The 23785-nt window shown below is 42.6% G+C and overlaps 1 protein-coding gene across 2 annotated transcripts; it reads left to right on the forward strand.

Annotated features, from left to right (window-relative positions):
• Positions 1-827: 827 nt before the first annotated feature.
• On the forward strand, positions 828-20730 carry BCL7A (BAF chromatin remodeling complex subunit BCL7A). Of its 2 annotated transcripts, XM_071445083.1 has the most exons (7): positions 828-1087; positions 5116-5224; positions 8762-8843; positions 11523-11619; positions 13456-13623; positions 16182-16303; positions 17128-20730. In XM_071445083.1, the coding sequence occupies exons 2-7, from the start codon at positions 5190-5192 to the stop codon at positions 17197-17199; spliced, it is 576 nt and encodes a 191-aa protein (XP_071301184.1). In that variant the 5' UTR covers positions 828-1087; positions 5116-5189; the 3' UTR covers positions 17200-20730. The 2 variants fall into 2 exon arrangements, with proteins under 2 accessions (XP_071301184.1, XP_071301183.1); XM_071445082.1 differs by lacking the exon at positions 5116-5224.
• Positions 20731-23785: the final 3055 nt, after the last annotated feature.

Genomic DNA, 23785 nt, shown 5'->3' on the forward strand with positions numbered 1-23785 from the left:
ATCTGCTAAGTATGGACTTATGCTTCGTGTGAAACAGGGGACTTCATCACCCATCCCCATGTTCAAGGTCTGTCACAGCAACTGGCCAAGGGTGGGATGGGTGTCTGTCACTGCCCTGTACAAAAATAGGTATTATCTCTATGTAAAGTGCTTGGAGGTTTTTAAAAGCCCTGGATTTTAGGACTGGATTTTGTGGTGAAATGGTAAAATGTAAAACTGTGTTCTTGATGCTGCTGGACTGCATTGGTTTATCACAGAATCACGAGAATCAATCTGGTTGGAAAAGATCTCTGGGATCCAAGCCTTGACCGGTGACCACCCTGTCAAGTAAACCACAGCACCAAGTTCCACATCCACTCTTTCCCTAAAGGGGAGGCGATTCCACCGCCTCCCTGGGCAGCTCTTGATGACCCTTTAGAGTGGTGGCGAGCTGAAATCGGATAAACTTTTTAGTTCTGGGGTAACTTACGGCCTGAGCTCGGTGGAAGTGGGGAAAGAACGTTGTCTTGTGCTCGCTCCGGCGAACACTCGAGGAAAAACAGCCACGGGAGCTCTGGAAGCCGCGCGCGCGGGGCCGGCGGCCGCCTCCGGATTCTCCCCCGCGCGGGCTCCTTCCCGCCCGGTACCTCCTCCGCAGGTCCCCGCCGGGGGCGGCTCGCTGTGCCCGCGGCTCCGCGGTGTCCCCTCAGCCCCGACAGCCGCGCGGGGGTCGGAGCCCGCTCCCCTCCCTCACGGCCCGGCCGCTCTTCCCGCCACCCGCCGTCCCCTCACGGCGCCCGCCCCTCCCCTCCCCTCCCCTCCCCGCCGGCCCCGCGCGTGCGCGGAGCGCGGGCCCCGCCGGGCGGGCGGGCGGAGCCGAGCGGAGCCGCCGAGCGCAGCCGTGCCGAGCCCCGCGCAGCCCCGGCATTGTGCGGGCGGGCGCCCCGACACACGGACCGAGCCGCCGGCCGCGCCGAGCGCCGCGTTCCCCGCCGAGCCCGCCGCCCCCCAGCAGCATGTCGGGTCGGTCGGTGCGGGCCGAGACCCGGAGCCGGGCGAAGGATGATATCAAGCGGGTGATGGCGGCCATCGAGAAAGTGCGCAAATGGTGAGCGGGCCGCGCCGCGCCGGGACCCCGCGCCCGCGTCCCCCCGCGCCCCGCGCCGGCCCCGCGCGGGTCCGGAGCTCGCCGGCGGCCGCGGGGGGCGGGGAGCCGGCGGCACCCAGCAGCCATTTCGCTCCGGCGAGTCACATGAAGGCGGCGGCGGCGTGTGAGGGCGAGAGGCGGCTCCATTGTGCGGCCGAGCCCCCTCCCCGCCGCCCCCCGCCGCTCCCCGCGGACCCCGGCCCGCCGCCCCTCGCCGCGGGTCCCGGGCCGGGCGCCTCGGGCATGGGCGGGCGGCAGGGTCGGGCCGGGCGCCTCCCGCCGCCGGCCCCTACAAAGGGCCCGAGGAGCGGGCCCGGGGAGGCTCCGCCGCCCGCTCTTTTGGGTGGAAATAGTGCTCGGAGAAGTGTCCTGGAAAAAAAGAAAACACGTTAAGAATACCCCTGTGAAGCTCCCGAGAGTTTATTTTTTGCCGTTGCCTGTTTGTGTATTGATTTCACCTCCCAAGTTCCCGGGCTTTGCGCGTAAAAGCGCAGCGAACCCAAGCGCGATCGTCTCCCACCAACGCTCCGGGAGAGAGCGCGAAGTGCCCCTGGAACCTCTCGTAAATCATAAAATTAAAGGTTATTCCCCGTGTGAAATACGTTCCTTTTGTTAGGCCTTCAACGCGTTTTTGGCATTTCCCCGCTTTTGTCTTTTTTTCCTTGCTTTTGTTAGAAAAACCCTCACGAGGTGTTTAAACAATACAGTACGGCGGTCGCCGCCGTGCTGTGCATGGTCGGTCCGGGGATTTGGGATGGCATAAAGAGCGGTGCCGGTGTGGCTCAAGAGTGAATCTTTCTTCCAGCAAGTTGGCTGAGACTGTTCAGCAGTCTCTGTGCATGTATCTTAAAATACTTTCTTTAAACATTTGGAATCCACGGGGAAATCCCTCGCGTTATTGTTACTGTTCATCCCTCAGCTGGTTTGCAGCTTTGAAATCAAGGGGACACTTCTATTGTCCTCCTTGGCTAACGCTTTGTTTTCGTTAAAAAAAGAGCAAAATACAGAGTTGAACGTGTTCGTATTAGGGTGAAATGGATTGTTAAGTTTTAAATGGCCTTGAGCACACGAACGGGCCCTTTGGCGTGAGCCGGACAAAGAATCGGGACGTGTGTCCAGGAGCGCCGGGCACGGGATGGGGATTTCAGAGAGCCCGGCCTTTGTGTGGGGAGCCGGAGCAGCCCCAGCTCCGCAGCTCGGGTGCTTTCAGGAACTCTCTTCTACTCGGGTGTTGTTTTTAAGTGCAGTTTGCTGACTGCTGGGCCGGCTTTGCAAGGTCAGAACAATGTGCAGCGGTGTGACAGGACTTTTGTTCCAGCCGGAGCGTGCTTGGATGTGTGGGACTGTTCCGGCTGTAGGTATTTCATTCATGAGCGCAGCACGCTCCCTTTGAATCCTGGTTTGTGGAATTCAGAGAGGAGTAGAGACAGAAGCTTGGCCATTCAACAAAATACCTAATTTTTTTTTTTTTTCTTGGCAAGGACTCTCTGCCATCATGCCAGTTGCTATGGCTCTTTCTGTAAAACAGAAATCTTATGGTATAAATAGATTTCTCTACATTTTAACCTTCACGATAGACAGCTTGGCTATAGAGGGTTCCTGTATAGTCATGCAGTGTTTCTGTTGATTATTGTCAGAAGTATCGATACAACTTTTTGTGGAAGTATTTACATAAAACAATTTTCTTATTTTTTAAAGGAATAATAATTTGGAGGTGAATCTCATGGTTACCCCCCTCCACCTGCAGTCAAATACAGTGGGAAATTAGCTAGAGAGATTCTGTGTTTTGTGGTTTCAGTGTTTTGAGAAGACTTGGCTTGTTAAATTGAACTTTCCACACTGGCAATTCCTGCATCTTCAGAAGAGCCACATCGGCAATTTCCAAGTGTGCAGTTTCATTTGCATAATGGGAGCAATTTGTTGCCATCCACAGCTCTTCTGTGGAAACGCAGCCGCTGAAAATTAAAATACCTTGTGTCCAGCATTTCCTAGAACAGAGTTTTGTGAGACTTGTGTGCTCGGAGCAGTGCGTGCCAGGGATGGGCAGGGAGGCAGATGAGGCTGTGGACTCACCCGAGGGGACGGTGGCTTTATCCAAGGCATTGTCCACCTGGGCAGGTGTGCAGCACCTTGCTGGGCCTGCTGCTCCTAAATCCCTGTGCTGCCACGTCTGTGAATGTGCCTGCTGGAAGGCAGCTTCCATCAGGGCAGACTTTGTTCCTCAGGAAATCAGTGTTCCTGGACAGCCAGCACTTGGATGCAGATCCCCTGTTTTCCTGCCCATTCACGGAGCTCGTGGCACTTCTGGTTATTGCTGGAACTTCGTAGTAAACAGTGAAATTGTTACGTTTTTATCTTGAGATTACTGTAACCTTATCTCCTTTGTTTAAACCACCATGAATGAGCATCTGTTTTGGAAAACACACAGCACGTGGCTTACAGAATACATGGTTGCCTTGTGTTTGTGTGGCAGAAATGTTAAATTTCCACAGTAAGAGAACAGTTCTACCTTTCTTTAACAGTACTTAAAATTCTTCTGTCAGTCTATTTTAAAAAATCCTCCGAGATTATTTTGTCTCAATAAACGGTACAGGATTTTTCTTTTTGTCTTTAAAGGTTGATGGGTACATGTAGATTCCAAGTGGGCTCTCAAGAAGAGAGGGGCAAAAACTATTGTGCCCTCAACCAACACTAGAAAAATACTGAAGACACTCTTGGTTTGTGTCAAAGTCTGATTTATTAAATGAAGAAAAATACAGACATCTACTGAGACAAGGAATGAGCAGGAGGAAAGCATAAGCGGTAGGATGTCTTGGGAGGCAGTGAAATAATCTGCATGGGTACAGAGCACTGCTGGACTTTAGGACAGCTGTGCAGACACGTAAGGATGCAGCTCTGGAATACCTGGTGAGGATAGGTAACCCTGGCTTTAGAGAAGGCACCAGGAATCAGGAAATCCCACTGTGTTGCCTTCCCTTTGAATTGCAGTATTTCTCAGGAGTCCTCTGACCCTTTTCTGACCCATCAAAGCCCTGATCTGTCAGGTGATAACACCTTAGGAAGAAGAGGTGAACCTGGACAACTGCTGAAAGTTGAGGGGGAAAGTGCCCACAGTCTGTTTTACCTGGTGCCATTGGCTGGGATCCTGAGCTGTGGCTATTTAGGATTTCTAGGCAGTGCTGCTGTAGCTTTTCTGTTCACTGTCTCCATTCAGACTTGCTAAAATGCTTTTGTGTGGTATGTAATGCTCTGAGATTGAGTTTCTGCAGGTTTTGCTGCTCGTGCCTCCTTCAAATAGGCTTTCTCTGAAAAGGAGTCATGGCACAGAACTCCTTAACAAGATGTCTTTGGAAAAGGCTGTTTGCTACCCCCAGATCACCTCCCTGCTTTAGCCTGTCTGTGGTGGGTTTTCTCCTAAGACTGTAGTTCAAGCAGTGGCAGTTGAAGTAAAAATACCAAGTCTATGTGCAGGAATGCACTGGAGTTCTGTAGTGGCCCAAACACACTGTTACCATGCTTGAATTATAATACCTTTCTTTTTTTCTTGCTTGAATTATTTCTCTTGACTTCAGTGGGAGCTGAAGGTGGAGTTTTGGCACGTGTGAGCCATGGTTCTGTCTGCTTGAGCAAGGTGCCTGTGGCCAGGTGGAACCAAGCAGGGCTTGCTTTAAGCCACGTGCACATTACAGGGGGCTCCCTAAACGTGCTGTACTTAGATAAACCCAGAGAGAAGGTCCCTGTGAGCACATGTCCTTGTCCAGTCTCTCTGCATGGCACTTGATTGGATTTGCAGCCTGTTCAATAAACACCATGTGTGTTTGGGGCTCCTTCACGTTAGTCACTAGACAAACATCTACTCAGCGGTAGGCGTGCTCGGAAAAGCAAGCCTACGCTTCAAAAAATCAGTTTTTGTGCATCTGACAGCACTTTTTGTGTATAATAATGGCATATTCTTTCCCATCCCCTTTCTCTTTTGCTTGATCCCACAGGGAGGTCATAATTCTGTGATTTTCACCAAACTCTGTTGCAATGCAAGTGAGTGTGATGTGATAAATTCAGCATTATGACGTCACTTCGTGATCACCAGCAGAAGATGGGGTATGTGGGAGCAAATCCGTGTGTAAATGCAGCTCACTGTGATGAATGGTAGTCATGGGAAAAGGCCAGACAAGTGGGAAAGCCTTTCCTTGAGTGATATATTGGCAGTAAAGGCTTTCTGTGTCTCTGCCATCAAATGTTTCTGGCACTCACTGCTGCTGCAGAAGCTGCCTTGACACTTTCTGTATAAGTGTAATATACACTGTTGTGTTTGCTCACCCATATATTACTTTTACACGTGGAATCTGATGTTCATCTGTGGAGCTTTAGTGTTATTAAACAAAGTATAAATATATTTGAGAGTCTTGGATTATTTAGCATGGGGAATTGGGTATATAATGATGTAAGTTCTGAGATATTAGTATGCCTCAGGCATAAGCACTGAAGAAGTGTTGATACTAATGGTTACCCTTTGTACCCTTGGCTGTCTTTAAATGCTGTGCAGATATAGTTTAGAATTTAAAAATGCTTTTACACAATTTCAGAAAAATGTAAAGGTTTGTTTCTGTTGCACTGATTAGTTTCTGAATTTACTATAACTAAAATATCGAAGATACTTCTCAGTGTGGAAGATTAAAAGAAAAAATATGAATGTATATATTTCATTTTCTGTTGTTACTCCTGAGTCATTCATGGAGAAACAGGAGAGCTTTGAAAACAGGCAAAATGGGTTTTTTTGTAAAACTGTGGAGTTTATCAGCTAGACATGGACAAGTAAAATTGAATATTGCCATATTTTTAGCCTGATAAAGTGTCAGGTTGATGGTGTTCCATTAGCCATCTTTTTCAGTCCAACAGTCAACACAGAGACCAACCTACAGAGACTGACAGGGATGGTGCAATTACAGATACTGCTCAGTCATCACTTATCAAAGGTGGAATTGAGTGATGGGGGCGGAATTCTGGTCAGGACCGTGGGGTGGGTGGGTGCAGCAGACAGGAAAACAGGTGAAGAAACTGTTCAAGGTTTCACAACAGACTGAGCACAAGAGTTCATGAGTTCCTCATTCCTGTTCCATCACTGGGCCAGTGAGGATCCTCTGTGATTTGTGCAGCCCTCCCCAGACTCGCTGCCCTGGGCAGCACCAGTAAATTGTCATTTCTCACTGAGTGAAAAGGGAAGTCCCTGGTCAGCAGGTTGGGATGGTGTCTTTGCACAAAAGATTAAAAAGTGACTGTTCAGAGTAGAAGTGGGTTTGGGGTTTTTGTTTGCTTGTTTGGATTTTGGGGTTTGTTTTGAAATGGTAAGGCAGTAAGTATTACAGATAATATTCTAAGCTTAATTTGCAATGAATGTCATAAATCTTGAAATGATTTTACCCTGTTGATCTTAAATGTCTGAAAGTCATTGCGTTTCTTTGTTAACAAATTTGTGTTTGTGCTGCCAATGCTTTTATTAAGTTTTAGAGGAGGTTGTCTTCTTTTTTTCCTTATTAATACTTTCATGGTCTTAACCTGTCAATACTGTAAATACTTACACAAGTAAAATATTTGCATAATAGCACTGTGATGTTGGGTTTTCTTTTTAGCCATAGGTTTGCAGGACTGGGATGTTGGTGTACTTCCATCACAAAATATTCTTATTCCCGTTGTTGTCTGAATTACTGTGTATTGAAATCAGTTAAAAAATCCCTAGAGCTGAGGGTTATCAAAACTTAAAGTGGTAAGAAGCTCAGAAGAGTTAAAATGTCAGGGCTAACTTTAATACTAGAAGGAAAAAGTTACTAATATAGGTTTCCTCCTGTGTTCTACAGTCTGTCCAGTGAAGATGCTGTGTGAGGCTGCTTTGAGATGCTAACAGGTATCTTGAACTTTTGGTTTTCCAGTGCAGCATCTCTAAGTAATATTTTGCTGTAGGAAAAGACTAAAATCTTGATTAAAAAAAAAAAAAAAAGCATTTATTCACCTCTCCCCACACCCAAAACAAAACCTCAGTTGGTTTTATTTCCATAATTTCAAAGGTTTTCTTAAGTAGAAATAAATCTGTCTTGTGTCCTTAAAAAACCCCAAATTATATCATGATCATCTCTTCACAATTAAGTATGCTCTCATTATTGACATGCCCTCATCTCCACTGTCATTTTTATCGCATGTAGAGCTCCAAATTAGAGTGAAATTGGATTTTGACATACTTTAGCCACCTAGTGTACCCAAATGGCTGTGTCTAAACACATTGGGGGAACACTGCTCCATGAGGAGCAGTGGGAAAGAAATGAATTTGAAATAGTTTTGGACTTCAATTAAAATATCATTATGGACAGAGCCAAAATATATCAAGTAGTCATATACAGTTTAGCTTTGCTTTTGTTCTTAATTAAACAAGAAAATGCCTCTTCTAAAGGAAAAATATAAGATTGGCTTTGGTAGCTAAAACAAATAGTCAGGAGGATGTTTGTGACATTTGTACAGTGGGGCTGCTTTTGATTCTGGAGGCCCTTTCTAAAAATGGACCTATCACATATATGTAAATATATATATTTGGAGTCACATCCAGCTTCTCCCATCCTGCAAAGAGCATTTTTTATTTTTTTAATCTATAACTGGATCCCAAATCTATTATTTAAATGTTTATGGGGAAAAAAAAAAAACCCTGAGATCTCATGCCAAATTAATTTCAGATGTTCCTGAATATTTAATGGAATCGGTCTTTGTTGTTAACTTTTAATCGATCCATTTGCAGAGCTGCATTGCAAACCCAGGAACCAGCAGTGGTAATCTGTGACCTGAAAACTGATCCCAGAAACGTGATGAAATTTCTCTGGCATTGTGGACCTTCTTTAAAGCCCTGATGTGCAGAGGCCAAGAGTGCATCCCTCAGCTGAGCATCCCTCTCCACCCCAGCCCTGGGAGCCCCGAGGCAGAGCCACCCTGCAGCCACATTTCCTTCCCCTTTTGTCACCATTGAGGCTGGCAGGGTGTGCACAGAGCAGCCCAGGCTCTGCTTTCCCCTCTCTGCCAGGCTCAGCCTTGCTTTTCCCCAGAGCTGGGCTCTCATTCTGCACCACGGCACTGATTGCTCCTGTGAGGCTCTTGGTCCTACAGCTGGAATTGCAGAGCTGCCTGTCAGGGGTGTGGAGTGAGCATTAAATTGCCAGCAGCAAATTTCTGCCCCCCCCAAATAAACCTCAGATGGTCAAAATGCATCTAGATTTCTAATCCCATTAAACAGCTTCATGATAATCAAAACACACTGGTCTGTCTAAACCCTCTTCTGCTGTCTAGAAACTTAAGTGAAAATTGTAGGCATTAAATCTGCATTTTCAATTGCTGTTCTTCTTAACTTTATCTTTAATCCAGATCTTATTACTGCTACTGCAGTTACTCACCCAGTCAAGTAACAGCCCTGAGAAATCTGGAGGTTAGCAGTGCTCTAGCAAGTTGTGAAATGCAAAGAACAATTTGCACAATGCAGTGCTAAAGACGATGTAATAGAGATCATCCTACTTAATAGCCTGTTTAAATTCTTGACAACTTACAATAGTAGATCACTCTCCTCTGAATCTGAAGTGTAACTTCTCCTGCATTGTAATTTTGTAGGGAGAAGAAGTGGGTGACAGTTGGCGACACATCCCTAAGGATTTACAAATGGGTACCAGTAACAGAGCCTAAAGTGGATGATGTAAGTATCCTGCAGTATCTTGCTTTTTCCAGATGTACGTGCTCCTGTTTAGGCAAAGTCAAAAGAAATACTCTTTGATTTTCATTGAGCCTTTAAGCTAAGACTGGTGTGGGTCTTGCAAGCTCCAGGGGGGTGTTGATCTCTACAGCAAGTGATGTGGATGGGTGAGGGTGTGACAGTGCCCCTGGAGTCAGCTGGGATCAGTTCTCAGATAACTGTTAGACATGCAGCTGGAACTGAGTTTGAAACCTTTCTCTGACTAACTGGGAGGCAGGGAGGGAAAGTTATGGCATGGATTATTTTTCCCCTCTTTCTGCCTGGTGATTTAAAGAAGGCAGCTGGTTTGGAACAGGGCAGGGAAGATATTCTATGTGTGCATCACTGCTGTTTTGCTCAAAACCAGGTGGAAAACATTTGACATGAGTGTAGGAATATCCTGTGGAGCTGGGATCACTTCTCTTAAGATGTCCAGCCAAATAATACAGCAGCACACGCTTCTGTTGTCATGTGTGCTTTCTCTTGATAAATGTTCTGTCTGTGCATCCTGTTTATGTTGTGTGCACTGTTTGTGTGGCGTAAAAATAAGGGTAAAAATCAAAGTTGATAGGACTTACAAATTGGTTTTTAAAATGATCGCTGCTCTCATAATATAAATTGTAATATTGTGGTAGAGAGAACACTAACCCATGATACCACAGTAAATTAATTACACAATAGAAAACATATCCCAAGTTTGGTGCTCTTTCCTTGGCCTGTCATGTGCTTTTACTTTACCTGAAATATGAGTGAAGGCCTATTTGGAAGAAAACTTCTATATTAAAAGACACTGTCATGACCTTGTCTCACTCAGACTCCAAATTTAAGATCTATTTTTTTTTTTTATTAGGATTGCTTTAACTGAGTTTGTTTCTTTCTGTGCTTTGGTTGTCCCACAGATTCAGGGACTGTCAGTGTTGTGGTAAACCTCAGGGGTTCTTCCAGTGCTTGGGCAGCATCTCTCTGAAGTTCCCCCTTGGGAATTGGGAAACCTGTCCATTCTTTCTAGTTGTCAAATGTTTGGTCTTGATTTTATTATTTATAGTTCATAGTGGGGGAAAATTGTGCTGTCTGTGTGAGAGGGAGTGCAGGGTTTAGGATATTTAGGATCAGGGCTTCTGGCAGTTTTCCTGCTGTTCAGCTGTGCCTGCAGGGATGGGCGCTGTGGGACTTGGAAACAGAATTTCTAAGTGAGCTTCTGGAGGAATTTTCAAGGTCACTGCTACCCAAAGTCAGGTTCTCTATTATGAAGAATGGGTTTATATAATGGTTTCCATGTGCAGAGTTTAATTGTGTTTTCTAAGCCATCATCTCTAGGTTGAGGCTCCAGATTTGCTGAAACTGGGACACTTGTTTAAGACCAGTTACACTGGTGTCCTACAGTCGTGTTCTTTTTATTTCAAGTAGAGCTTGTTGTGCAGCTGCAGTTGTTTCAGGCTTGATGTTGGCAAGGTTTCTGTCCTGCTCCTCTGAAAGTTCTCACAAATCACCCAAGCACGTAGATTTTATGTAAATATAATTTATTTATGTAAATTATCCCTACCTGGTATATAAGTACCAGAAAGGGATAATTTTGTCTATTAAATTTTGTTGTGGACATCTTTTTATATCTAATTTCATCCATTCTGAAGGACCAGACAGTAGATTTGCTTTTCACTAAAACAGGAGAGTGGTGCCTTCCCCTATTTCAAGTGGAAGTTGTCTTTGATTTTGGTGAACAGAAATTAAATTACTTCCCCCCTCATGTGTTGCTCCTTAGACACTTGGACATTTCTCTGCACTACAATTAGCTCGGCTCTTCCTCCTCCTGGTTGTTCTGGAACCTCACCACTCTGATGGTTGAACCTCTTTAAAAAACACCTGTCAGCTTAAATTGCTCACAGTCACATGCAGTGTTTCTTTTGTGGCAAAAGCGTCCCTTTTACCTTTAAAAAGCAACAAAACCAAACCTGAGAGAGATCATGACCCCTCTGACCTTTCATTTTGCAAAGGTAAAGAATTCCATGTGCTCTCACCTCTGTTTCATGCATCAACAAATAAAATGTGACTTCTCTAAGTAAAAATACGGTTTAGAAATAAGCTTAATAATTAAAATAGAGAGGAAAATCCCTCCAGATGTCACTTGTTGAGTTTTTTCTGCAGTCTTAGACAGTATTTGACTGTGGTTCAGTTCCTTCCCTTGGAGGATGGTCTCTCTCCCAAAGGGTGGGCTCAGAGCATTGTTCCTGGAGCAGGCTCTGCATGGTCTCCTCAGCTGCAGGATCTCCACAAGCAGTGCAGCTGCCTCTTTTTCCTGTGAGTCTGATTATGTCACCTCCTGATTGCAAATGCTGCATCCCTGAGCAGGCACAGACTCCCCAGTGATGGATGCCATGGTCCCTTCCTTTGTTTTCATCTGGGAGCAGGTTGGGACCCACAGCTCATGCAGGCCTTGTGCTCTGTGGTTTGGGTCAATCTGATTTTTCTTAATGCATCTTTGAGTTTTAATGAAGAAACAGCATCAGTTGTAGAGGAGGAGGGGGTTTCAGTTGGGGTTGTGAGCTGTTCTTGCAGAGCTGCTGAGTGGGGAGGGTTTTACACAGCAACCTGGATTTCTCTGCATGGCTGCAGTCTCATGAGTGTGTGGTGCCTTTTGTTTTTCAGAAAAATAAGAATAAGAAAAAGGGCAAAGATGAAAAGTGTGGCTCTGAAGTGACCACTCCAGAGAACAGCTCCTCCCCAGGGATGATGGACATGCATGGTGAGTGGGAGGTCAGGCCCAGTTCCCCTCTTACACTGCTCTGAAGGTGTAAACCAACAGCCTCAGATCCTCCTCTGCTCTGATGGATGGACTTGAATCAAAATGGAAAACACCATCAGATACTCACTTGGTACCTTGGACTTCTCTTCTGTGGATGTACTAACAGTTGTTTATATATGGGCTATGACTGTAAGGGGAAAAATTTGTTAGAGGAGTTAAATATAAAAATAAAATTAGAAATATCTACCATTCAAAGCACTGCACTCAGGTGCAGTAATACCTCAACAGAGTTTGTTGCTTGAAGAACCAAAAATCCTCCAAAGGCTCAGTGGGACCGACTATAATTTAGGCAGGTTTTGTACTTATTAACTCTCTTACTGATTAAGGTCAAGAGAATTCTGCAAGAGCCAAGGAAGCAAGCTCTGGTTCTGTGGTGCCTTCCTTCTGCTGCAGCTTGAGAAATTCACTGCTCAAGAAAACATTTTTTGTTTGCCAGTCAGGCACTATGAGGTCAATTTTATTTCACTTTAATTTTTTTTAAAATGTGACTTTTGAGTGTTAGCCTGGTGTTTATTACAGAGCAGCTTGCACAGCTCAGCTCTGCTTCAGGTTTTTACCTTCTGGGTGTTTGGATAACAATTGTGGCTGAGAATGCAGCACTGTTTGAGCTGATAAGAGAGGATCACTTTTTAGTGGGTTGTGAATTTTCAATTTCAGTTTTATTTGCATTTGTGCTGCCTCATGGTTGCTTTTTGCAGGCTGACAGCAAGTGGGGTCTTGCAGTTAGAGGAATGAGCAAGGGTTTTGCAGGTCTGGATTAATTTTTCATCTATTTCAAGCCTTTTAACTTTTGGCTTGTCAGATAATTTAATTTTTTAAAGTCTTGATTCTCCCATCCATGAGGTGAATGTACTACTTGCTTTTTTATCACTATAACCTGTGTTTTTAACTGTACAATTTCACACTGTACAATTTTGTGATAAACTTAATCTGAATTGACTTCAGGCTGCTCTGGAGAGAGGTGATCCCAGCAGCAGCTCTGTGTTCTGAAGTCCTTTGGATGTAAAGGTTGTACAGATGCAGAGGAGGTGGATTGACTTGTATTCTAGTAATTTAATTCATAATATTTTGCAGGGTGAGTTTTCTTCAGGGAGCAGGAACTTCCCTCTTGGTTATCCAGGGATGTTGGTCTGGCTTAAAGGAAGTTGCACCCCAGTGCTTTGTGTAAAATAATAGCTGAGCTATTAAAACCACTGTCCCAGGCAGAATATTTCCTGTTAACTACAGATCTGTGCTGCAGAGGATTACTGGGATCCAAGCCTTGGAGGGCTAGAGAATATTCTGGACAATGATCACTTAGAAACTGTTGATGTTGGGACTGGATGTTACATTTCACCTTGAAGGGGTTTTAGGTTGTTGGGGTTTTTTTGATCTTCAGGATTCAATTCAAAAATATCTGCTTATCTGAGCATTGGAGTGATGGGTATTTGGAAATTGCAGCATGAACTGGCTCAGCCCTGTGTTATATGAGACTGCCACTTTGGTTGATCTGGTTTACTCATATTTCAAAATTCTGGGTTCTTTTGCATCAGATCTGAGTAAAACACTGTTTGTTTTAATGTATAAAATTAGAATTAGATTTTTAGTAGCTGCTTGAAAACTCCTTAGGCTGGTGTGGAAAGAAGTTGGATGTGTGGTGTGAGTCTAAATGTTTGGACTTGATCCTTAATGAGCTAAATTATATCATGTGTTATCAGGGAATAATATGGAAAAATTAAGGTGTGCTTTGTATCTTGTCAAATCAAACTGGGCTGGTTTTCACTCTTCTGTTCACAGATGACAATAGCAACCAGAGTTCAATAGCTGATGCTTCTCCAATAAAACAGGAAAACAGCAGCAATTCCAGTCCAGCCCCAGAGCAGAACTTGGCAACACAAGCAGACGGCACTGAAGTCAAGTCTGACGAAACTCAGGCAGAGGCAAAGGAGCAGCCTGGTTCAGAAGGTGAGCTGGGAGGGCCATTTGGAAGCCAAACAAAAAAAGTTATCTTTTAGTGTGTTATTTATTTGCTTATCTGCTTTAAGAACTGGAAAATAATAATTGGAAAGAGATGGTTCCTGAATTCTCGGCATTTATGTGAAAATGGGCTGTAATTTCTCTGACCTGCTGGTGATCTTTCATACAGCTGGAAAGGTCACACTGACATTCAGGGGTCTTTTCAGAGAGAAACAAACAAAATACTGGTTTATTGTTCTCAAATCTCAGTCTTGAAAAAATAAATAATTTAAAATCATCTTTGAAATGGCTGCTACCATGTAATCACACAAGTCCTGGAAGGTATTATTAGTTTGTGTAGATCTCTGGAAGTTGATGCCTTACTGTGACAGTAAAATAGAGGTGAGATACTTTGAAATTACTTTTTTAATTTTGTAAACTATAATGCAAGCTTTCTTTTCTCTTAATCCTGCTTGCTACTTATTCACAAGTTAGCTCTGAGTTCTGTCCTAATTTTCTGAAAGCATTACAAGATTCTATTGCAGTTGTGGACAGATTAAAAATACATGTGGGTTAAGGGATTGTTCTGACCCTCACTCTTTCAATGGTATTTTGGGTAATTGAAACATGCTCTGTATTTATATTCGTGGGAAGATAACTTTCTTTGTCCTATTATAACAGATAAAAGATGTCCTTAATACCATTCTAACGATTTGGTGGCAGAATTCTTCCCATACCAAAGCAATTAAATTATGCCCTCCTGATTTAGTTCTTCACTCAGTAGCTCCACTGACCAATTTAAATTTAGAACTTTTATCTTGGTAATGCCAGAGTGCTCAAATATGTTAAGTGTTGTCATTTTTAACTGGGGTTGAAATTTGACAAAAGAGCCATCACCAAATTGGAATAAATCAGAGCAAATAATACCTCCACTTGCATATTTGGCCACAGTAAAGAGAAAGGATTTACTCCTTGGGCTAATATTGTCTGAACCTGCTTGTGTGAAGCTGTTGCATAGCATTGCACATGTTCCCCTGGTTAAATTTAAGTTCAGGGAAAATCATACCAAGTCCTCTGGATTGAGAGCCAGGTATTGTAAAATGAAAGGGAGACATAATAGGAAAAATTTCCTGTTATTAATGCAGGGGTTTTCAGTTGGTTAAATGCTGTGTTAAACAATTTATTAAACATTTATCTACCTTGTTGTGATCAGTCAGAGCCCTGCAGTTGGGACATTATTCAGCTGGACAGGGTTAATGACCTCATCTATCCCACGTTACTCCACTGAAATGAGGGAGGTTCCTCTAAGCCACTTTGTGTGGTCAGAAATGCTTAATGAGGAATAAAATAAAACAGGTGGATTCAAGCATTCTGCTGTGTGAACAAGTCCTGCAGGCATTGGAATAGCTTGAGGGTTGGTGGTTTCAGGCATGGATCCCCTTGGCCAAAGGTCAGCAGCAGCTGAGTGTCTCATCAGGAGCAGCTGGAAGGGAGCAGCAGTGGTGAGCTGGGGCTGGATTTGTCACAGGGAGATGGGGACATGGCCAAGTGCTCCTCAGCTCAGTGGGGGCTGAGAGATACACAGCAAAAATCAAAACTCAGATTTCTTTGGACCCTTGGGCCTTGTTTCTTTATCAGCCTGAAGATGCTTTTTGGTGAGACATGGACAGGAAGAGGATTCTGCCCAAGTTCACTGAATGTGATCTTTGAGATGCTCATGATGGGCATCACTTTGTCTGGAATTCAGAAATCCTTGTGATGCTTTTTATACAGTACACAAAAATATCCATTACTCACTGGTTCTGGCATCTTCATTAACCAAAACTGTCCAGCAATTTTGTTTGATCTTGCATTTCTCTTCATATGGAATAAATTCATATAATCTTTGGGTCAGGGATCTAGAAACACATTTTGCAGGCCCCTGTCCCCTGTTTAAATAAATGGGTGCTTTAACCTTGAGTCTCTAAGTCTTGCTTTGAGAGAGGGAAGGGTTTGAAAAAACAACCAACAAACAAAAAAAACTCCCCAAACAAACCAAAACCCAGTGAAAGCTGGAAGCAAGTAACAGCTATAATAGGTTTCAGGAATTCTTCACACCTGTCCACCAGAATTAAAAATATAGTGGTTAAGCTACTTAGCTGAATTTCTAAAGTCTATCTCAAATATCTTATCAAGCAAAAAAAAAAAAAATTATACAGGTTTCTAGATCCATTAGTTGTATCACTTCAGCCTTTTGCTTCTGGTTTGAAGGAATTCCCTTGCAGGCCAGACTGGTTTGCTGAGGGCTCTTTGAGGCTGTGCAGGAGCTTGGCTCCCTCTAGGGTCTGATCCCAGGGTCTGTGCTCCAGCAGCAGGAAGGAAAAACTCAGGCAGCAGCTGGGTTGTGATCCTGGAGTTTGTGCTTAATTCATCATCTTTAGACACTTGTTATGTGTGTTTTCATGAAAAAAGGTTACAATGTGGGTGAAATGGATGTGCTGGGGGATGTTGCTGATGGGAAGATATCCTGGAAAGCTCCTGCTGAAAGCTTTCATCTGTTTGCTTAAAATTATTTCTTGCCATTTCAGATACCTCTGATGAACAGAATTCACAGTCTTCAATGGAAAATTCCATGAATAGTTCAGAGAAAGCAGAAATTCAGTCCTCTGGAGAAAATGATTTAATTACAGAGGCATCTAAAAACTCTCAGGTAACTTTAAATGCAATAGTCTGATTACATGGATCTTGGAAAAGTTTATTTTTACTTAAAAGCAAATATAAGGAGGACAGTTGTGTATTTCCATTAATTTCCAAAGTGAGGACAGTAAAGCAGCTGTAGAGTGTTAAATGTGCCTGTACCTGGTTTTGTGGTCCAGGTAACTGGCTGCTTGAATCTCACAGAATTGGAACAGTAAAACCAGATTGGTCTGATGGATTTCTTGGTTTCTTAAACCAGACCATGTTTTTAAGTGAATATTAACATTTTACATTAATAAATGCTTGGAACAAACCTACTGGACCCTTTGAGGACCATTCAGAAGTAGAACACCTTCTATAAAGGTAAATGTTCATGGCAGTTAGGAGAGTTAATTTGTGGATGTTTGGGTGTTTATTTACTCACTGAAACACTGAAAAATTCTGGGTGGGTGGGAGGAAGAAATGATCCTTGCAGTTGTGCCCTTCTCAGGGCTGGACAAGTGCAGATCCTCAGGCAGAGCCCTGCTCCTCCTGCTTTTCCTGTGGGTCCTCAGTTTCAGTGCACCCTCCATCGAGGCTGTTCCCTGGAATATTCACTGTGGGCTTTAGCCTGGAAATAGAACTTTGCTCCTTTGTAGATGACAACAAGTGCAAAGATGCTGAGGTAAGATGTAAGTGGAGCAGTGATTTAAGGCAGCACTGGGACATGTTGTGGCATCCAGGGATGCTTTGGCTGGGACACATCACACGCTGGGGAATTGTTTGTTTGATGTTTGTGGGGCCTGAACTTCAGTGCAATGATAACGTGGCTGTTTTTTTTTTTCCCCCCTCATTAAGGACTCTGAAGGAGTGCCACCTTCTAAAAAGATGAAAGTAGAGGCTTCCCAACAAAATGTTGAAGAGATTTAGACTATAGATTTTTCTGGTCAGTTTTTATGTAAGGTACATCAGTGGGCTTAATTATAGAACAACCTTACTTAAGCATCTTCTCTTGGATGAGGACAGAACTCCTAACTTTTCAAGTTACCAAGCAAAAATCCAAGAAAGCCTAACAAAGGTTTAACTTCTCAGACACTGAAAACTTTTTCCTGTGAAACAAACATTGAGAACTTTTAAGTTACTGTCTCTGAATTGGTTGGAGTAAACAACTCAGGAGGGGTCTACGCACTGTTTCTAAAGTCAAAATTACAATTATGTTGCTGCTGTATTTTTTTTTCATTTCTCTATTTAACATTGTAAGATATTTAAGGATGGTACAGGTCAGGTATTAGCTTTCATGTGAAGTTCATTGTTCTGGCGTGATGTCTGCTTTTGTTTTGTGCCTTGTGTTCTGAAAACAGTGCTAACTTTTAAAAGTTGTTTTGCAACTGTCTCCTTTGCAAAGTGGCCTATGTTTGCATAATGCCATGTAGTAAGGCTTTTTTTTTTTTTCTTTTTTTGTTTGGGGTTTTTGTTTCGTTTTTAAGTTTTAAATCCCTGGTGCTTAAATTTTTAAACAACTACAAATCAGGAAGCCATTTTCACTCTTGGAGTCCAAGGAGAAAAAGGAGCTTGATATTTTATTTTAGCAGCTATAGTGGAGATCTTTATTGAATGCATGGCATTCGCAACTGTAAATTTGGTCTTCTAAATACTTAACTTCATCAGAAGTTAACATGATCTGTTTACCATTTATAGTCCAGATCTGAATAGATATTCTAACACAGGCACTTAAAATACTTAGTATTAGGTCCAGATCTCTGTACTGGGTACAACTTGCTTTACAGGAAAGTTCCACTATGTACATAAATAGGATCAAAGGGATTGATGCACAGCGAGTTTATTTTCAATTGGTCTTTTTTGATATCATGTTTTCACTGAACTGGATTTCATTGTACTGTTTCATTATGAGATGTTTACTTCTATGTTCCAGGAAAACACTGTATTGTGGGGGGGGTTCCTTATTCTCTTTCAGCAAGTCTTGCAAATGAGCCTTGTTGTTTCCATAGCCCAGTTCCTAACTGCAGTTAGCAATGTTCCTTCTCTTCCAATTAACGTTGAAGTGTGCTTATGCTAACTGAACTCATGGAAAGGCACAAGGTAGGTGCAGCTCCCCTCAAATTCCTGGCAAGCAGAAGTGTGGAACCATCTGCATCAGGTCACGAGGGTCTGGTCTTCCAGTGGTATTTGTACTTCCAGGGAATAAGCCCTGATCTCCCACTTCCATGCACACACATCCATCCATGTGTCCATCCGTGCTGCTGGCTCGGGCCCTTGCTCTGTCTTCTCCTGCTGTGGGAGATGGAATTTGCAATTTCAAATATGATCTCACAGCTCTGGAAATGGTTGAGTGTAGTTTGTAAGCTGAAAAACTGTAAATACTTTTTTAGATGATAAAAAAAAAAATAAATAAAAAAGAAGTTGCTTCCAGTTGATAAGGTTTTTTCATAAATTAGGTTTGTGAAGCTTATATAGGTCTGAATTCTCCAATAGTGAAAATGGCTTGCACTTAGACTACTGCATTACGTTTGCAATTACCACTTTATTAGGAAAATAATGAGGAACTGGGGGGAGGGAAAAGGGGAGGGAGGAGTGGGGAGCCAATACTGACCTTCCATAAGATGTTTGTAGGATTGAACCCCAAATAACCTATGACACTCAACTTTTCCTTTATGTTGAAATAAAACATTTTGGATTTTAACTGAATAAAATTTGATTGCAAATCATTCATGAAAACAGCGTGCTCCCTAATAAGATTTTGGGATTTCTGGTCTGATCATGAAGTCCATTAACATTCTGAAAATAAGGAAATGAGGAGCCAAAAACTGAATTTGCACAATATATGCAATGAAACGGTAGAATTCTCTCTTGAATTGTGTGTATGCCTAAAATGTGGATAACTGGTCCATGATGATTGATTTGTATGTATATTACATTCAGATTTAAGTGATATTTTGTGAGAAGTTCTATTGATATATTAAATGGGCAAATCTAGAAAGATTCAAACTTTTAAATATTTTTGATTTACTAACTTTTCATTATTCTTAATGCTAAAACAAAACAAATTGATGCCACCTTGGACAAGTAGTCGTGTTTACTAATCCCTCTCTTCAGGTGCATCGCAGCAAGTTTTTAATTTTCATTTTGTAGACGTTTCCAAGGGAGTAAATAGACTTTTCATTTAGGAACTAATTCCTGTACTTTAGGAAGAAATAAAATATATAAATAGCACTAAAAATACCTCAAATTTTTCATTAGATAGAAACATTTATTGGCATTATTGACATCAACCAGCTTTAATTATAAACTTCCTTTTCTCTCCTGTGGCTTCTGCTCAGAACTGTTCATTGTTCTGTAGCTAATGAGACAAGGCATCATAACCATCTTCCTAGAGGCTTTATTTCTGAGGTAGAAATCCTTTATTTACAGCTTCTACAGAATGCATTCAGATCTTTTATTTTAACCAGAGATTCTAGTGACAACAGACAACTGAACAAGCAGATAGATTTGGGTTCCTTAGACCTGTTATTGTCAGTCTCTGAGGGAAGAGACTTTGACATTATCTGGTATGAAGAAATCCAAAATAGTGTATAAGACTGTTATTAGTCTTTTTTTGAAGTGCCTGATAACATTTATGGGCCAACGGATGTGATTGAACACATTTTAATGCCAGAAAGTACAGATGGGACCAAACCAGAACATGGAGTTCAAATCGACTGAGGTTTGAAACCAGATCTAAATCCAGCTTTTTTTGGCTTGGACCTATCTCTACCCAAAACTTGTTTTATGAACTCACTGTAAAAGGGTTTATTGAAAGCATTGAGAGGTGGAGCAGGAGGAGAGATGTAATTTTTTTCAAGATGACTGAAAGTTCTCATACAGCTGATGATTTAGAAATAGTGCAAATATCAAGAAGTGCTTCCTTGCTACAATGCTGAATGTTGGAGCTTCAGTTACAAATAAATAAATAAAATAAAATAACAAAAAATATGAAAAAAAAAAAAAGAAACTAGAGGCAAGCAAGTAATTTAGCTGAGTTTGTGGAACACGTGGGAAGGCCTTCCGGATAATCGATTTACTCAGCCAAACATTTTATAGCAGAACTATTCCTTGGAATTTTTATGCTTGGGAAAGTAGTTGTTATACATTCCAAAAAGTGCTGGCACTTACAAAACAACAACAAAAAATAAAATCAACAAGGCAGTATAAAATATCGGTTTTGGGTGGCTATCTTCATACATAAGCATTGTCATGTTTTGGAATGTTCTTTATCTCTAAGGGCCTGTTAGAAGGTGTAAAGAATTTTGTTTTCTTCAATACCTAATCGTTTTCCATCTTATGATTTGTGTGTGTGTGTTGTACAGCAGTATAATTTTTCACTTATTTATTCCATCGGTAGTTATGGTTTGTACAATGTACAATGGTTTCATTTCAAAATAAAATAAAAAATCACAACATGAATGCTGTGTGAATAATTTTTATCAAGAAACCTAATCTGAGTTTGGTTCCTTTTGTTTTTTTATTTTTTTAATTTGCAATAAATTTCTGTTTTTATAAATGGTATTTTTAAATGTGCATTCTCTGGTGTTGTCTCGTTTGGTAACGTATAAAATTATCCACCTTTGAGAAGTCCAAAGGTGTCTTGATAATTGTGTGGTGGGGCAGGGGCAGGTGGTGGTTGTAAAAACAAAAAACAGATATGACCAGTGTAATTACAGCAATCTGCAGAATAATTTGGTAATTTAAGATAATTCATTTACCAAATTCCTCGTTTGGTGCTCGGTTAACGTCTTGTGGTACCTTAAATTGGAGGGGGTAGGGAAGGCAGAGTGAAACGTGCTTCAGTTTGGAAACAAGCTCGAGTCCAATGATTGCAAGGGTAAAACCTCCTGAAGAGTTTTGGAAAGATTCTTTACATTCAAGATGGATATAAAGTGTCCAGCTTATTTTTAGTGTTCGGTGTGCTCTGTCCCAAGGTGGCCTGCAGCCCCACAGGCAGCTGGACTGCTCTGCTGCCTCTGGCTCCCAGCGGGGTGAGCCCCAGCCTGCTCCCACCTTGGCTCTCTCACATTTACTGGGGTGCTCATCCTTAGCAGCCCCTTGAAACTCACTAACCTGGGAAGGAAACGGTTTGGTTTGGCTTTTTTTTCCTTCTCCAGATTAGTGAATTAAACCAGGAGACACGTACCAAGGAGTTCCATACAGGGTGGAACTGGAGAGAGAGGCAAGGACAAGTAGGAGCAAGGCTGTAACTCAAGATGGGTCCCAGGAGGAAAGGCCTCTGAGCAGGTAAGGCTGGTGCCAGGGAGAGAGCAGTGGCAGCCTGGAGCAGGGCACGGCTGGAGGTTGTCCCTGTGGTTTCCTGGGAAGTTTTCCCTGTGGTTTCCTGGGAGCAGGATGGGCACGGCTGGGCTGGACTCCTGCACTCAGCCCCAGCCAGGCTGTGAGTAAGATCCCTTGAGCTCTTGCCCTCATCAGTATGGGAATGCTTATCTTCCTGTCTGTAGATTCGGGAGGATAATCTCACCACTAAGTGGTGTGGAATACACTGTGGGCTTTGAACGGCTCGGATGTCTCTGCTCACAGTGTGTATTACAGTCGAATTCCTCCTGTGCTAAAGGAATTGCTGGTGTTCCTTGAAGGAACATCATCAGAAGCTGGTGGCCTGTGTTTCACCTTGAACTGTGGATTGATGAAAAACAGAAAGAAAAGGAATACTCAAAAGATGCTGTGGCCTCTGTTTCCCTGTGCCTCCTGGAGTTCCTTGCTGTGGAGCAGGAGAGGATCCCTGGCAGTCTTGAACTGTTACTGATCATCTAAATGCTCATCTTAAAAGGGCAAACCAAGAGGTCTGTCTCCAAAATTAAGTGGATTTATTTTAAATAAGGCCCCTTTCCTTGCATCTAGCAGAAAAAACCTGAAACTTGTGTTGTAGCTTAAACCTGCTGCCCTTTCTTTAAATGATGGTGTACTTTGAACTCTTCCTAGAAAATTGCACTGCAACCTAATGGTTTTATTTTAACAAGTTACCTGTCTTTTCCTGCAGGAGGAAACACTGGCTTGCTTAGAATTTAGTGAGGTCAGTGTACAGGCTGTTGTTATGGAAATACTTTATACAGTGATGCTAATGATGTGATTTTTTTAGCTCAGGATTAGTTCTTAACAAACTACATGGAAGACTTTTAATAGGTATTGTTAAACAGTGAATGTTGTTGTGAAATGTTTTAAAATTTTTGTACTTAAAATATTCTCAGAATGTCTTGCTGGGACGCTTTTTTTTCTTAAGCAAATTTTAATATAAGATAGCAATAACCAGGTTTAAAGCTAAATATGACTGGCCTTTTCTTCAGAATTTGAGTCAAGTATGATGCTGACTAAGAGCTGAATGCTAGGTTTGGTTTTTAAAGATCTGAGACAGCTCCCACATGATGTGGTCATTCCTTACTGTTGCCTTTGTATGTGGGGAAGTGTTTGACCTACCACTCCTTCCCTAAACACAGGGATCAGCCTTGATTCCATGCTAATGGGCAATGTCAGATCCTTGCATGGGCGTAATTGGAATATTGCAGGGATGCCTCTTCTTGCTCAAGACTTGCTCTCAATCTCTGAAGTCTCTCTTGATCTTATTTCTGGTTTAACACACCAGAAAAAGTAGCATGTGGCTGTTGAATATTTGCAAGCTTTTTCCCTCCTGAGGGTGGCTATGTAGAAGAGCCATTTTCATTTTAAGTGTGAGGTCCTATAACTGAAATAATATATGCAATTTAGTATAAATGCTTTGGAATGTGTGTCCCAGGATCTGACTGCTCCCCTGGTCATGGAGGCTTGCAAGTTTGGGATCTTTTCTCTTGACTTTGTGTACACATAGTGTACACAATGTGTACATTGTGCTGTAGGATGATGCTTTTATGTTAACCTACAGGACCCATTGCTTCCTTTATGCTTTTGAGAAGGATGAAATCTGACCTTTACCTCCACTGGAACAACTGTGGTTCCTTTTATGTGCCACTGAGAAGGTACTGAGTTAGGTGTGAGCCACCAGCCTGGCAGCAGAAGCTCCATGTCCTGACCTCTCTGTGACTCTGCAAGGTCTCCAGCTTTGCTGGCTGCCCTGGCTTCTTGCAGACTGCTTCTGGAAAATAATAAGCAGTTTAGTGTATTAATGACAATTTAAGTATTTCTAGCACAATTGTTCTCTCAGCATTCTTCAGCCATTTCTGGGCTGTCCTCTACATCTCATGTTCCTCATAGTCCCTTAAGTTTAGGAATGTTTTCCATAATCGTTAGGGCTGGAAGGGGAGATCACTCCCTGCCCAGGCAGGGTCACCTGGAGCAGGTGACACAGGAATCCGTCCAGGTGTGTTTGTAATATCTCCGGAGAGGGACAATCCATGGCCTCCCTGGGCAGTTCCAGAGCTCTGCCACCCTCAACCTAAAGGAGCTGTTCCTCGTGTTGAGGTGGAACATTTCGAAATTTAGTTTGGTTTTAAAAAAAATAAATAAAAAATTGTTCTGC

This window comes from Agelaius tricolor, unplaced genomic scaffold (assembly GCF_023055355.1).
Source record: "Agelaius tricolor isolate 1412-34295 unplaced genomic scaffold, bAgeTri1.0.p SCAF_20, whole genome shotgun sequence".
NCBI classification, from domain to species: Eukaryota; Metazoa; Chordata; class Aves; order Passeriformes; family Icteridae; genus Agelaius; species Agelaius tricolor.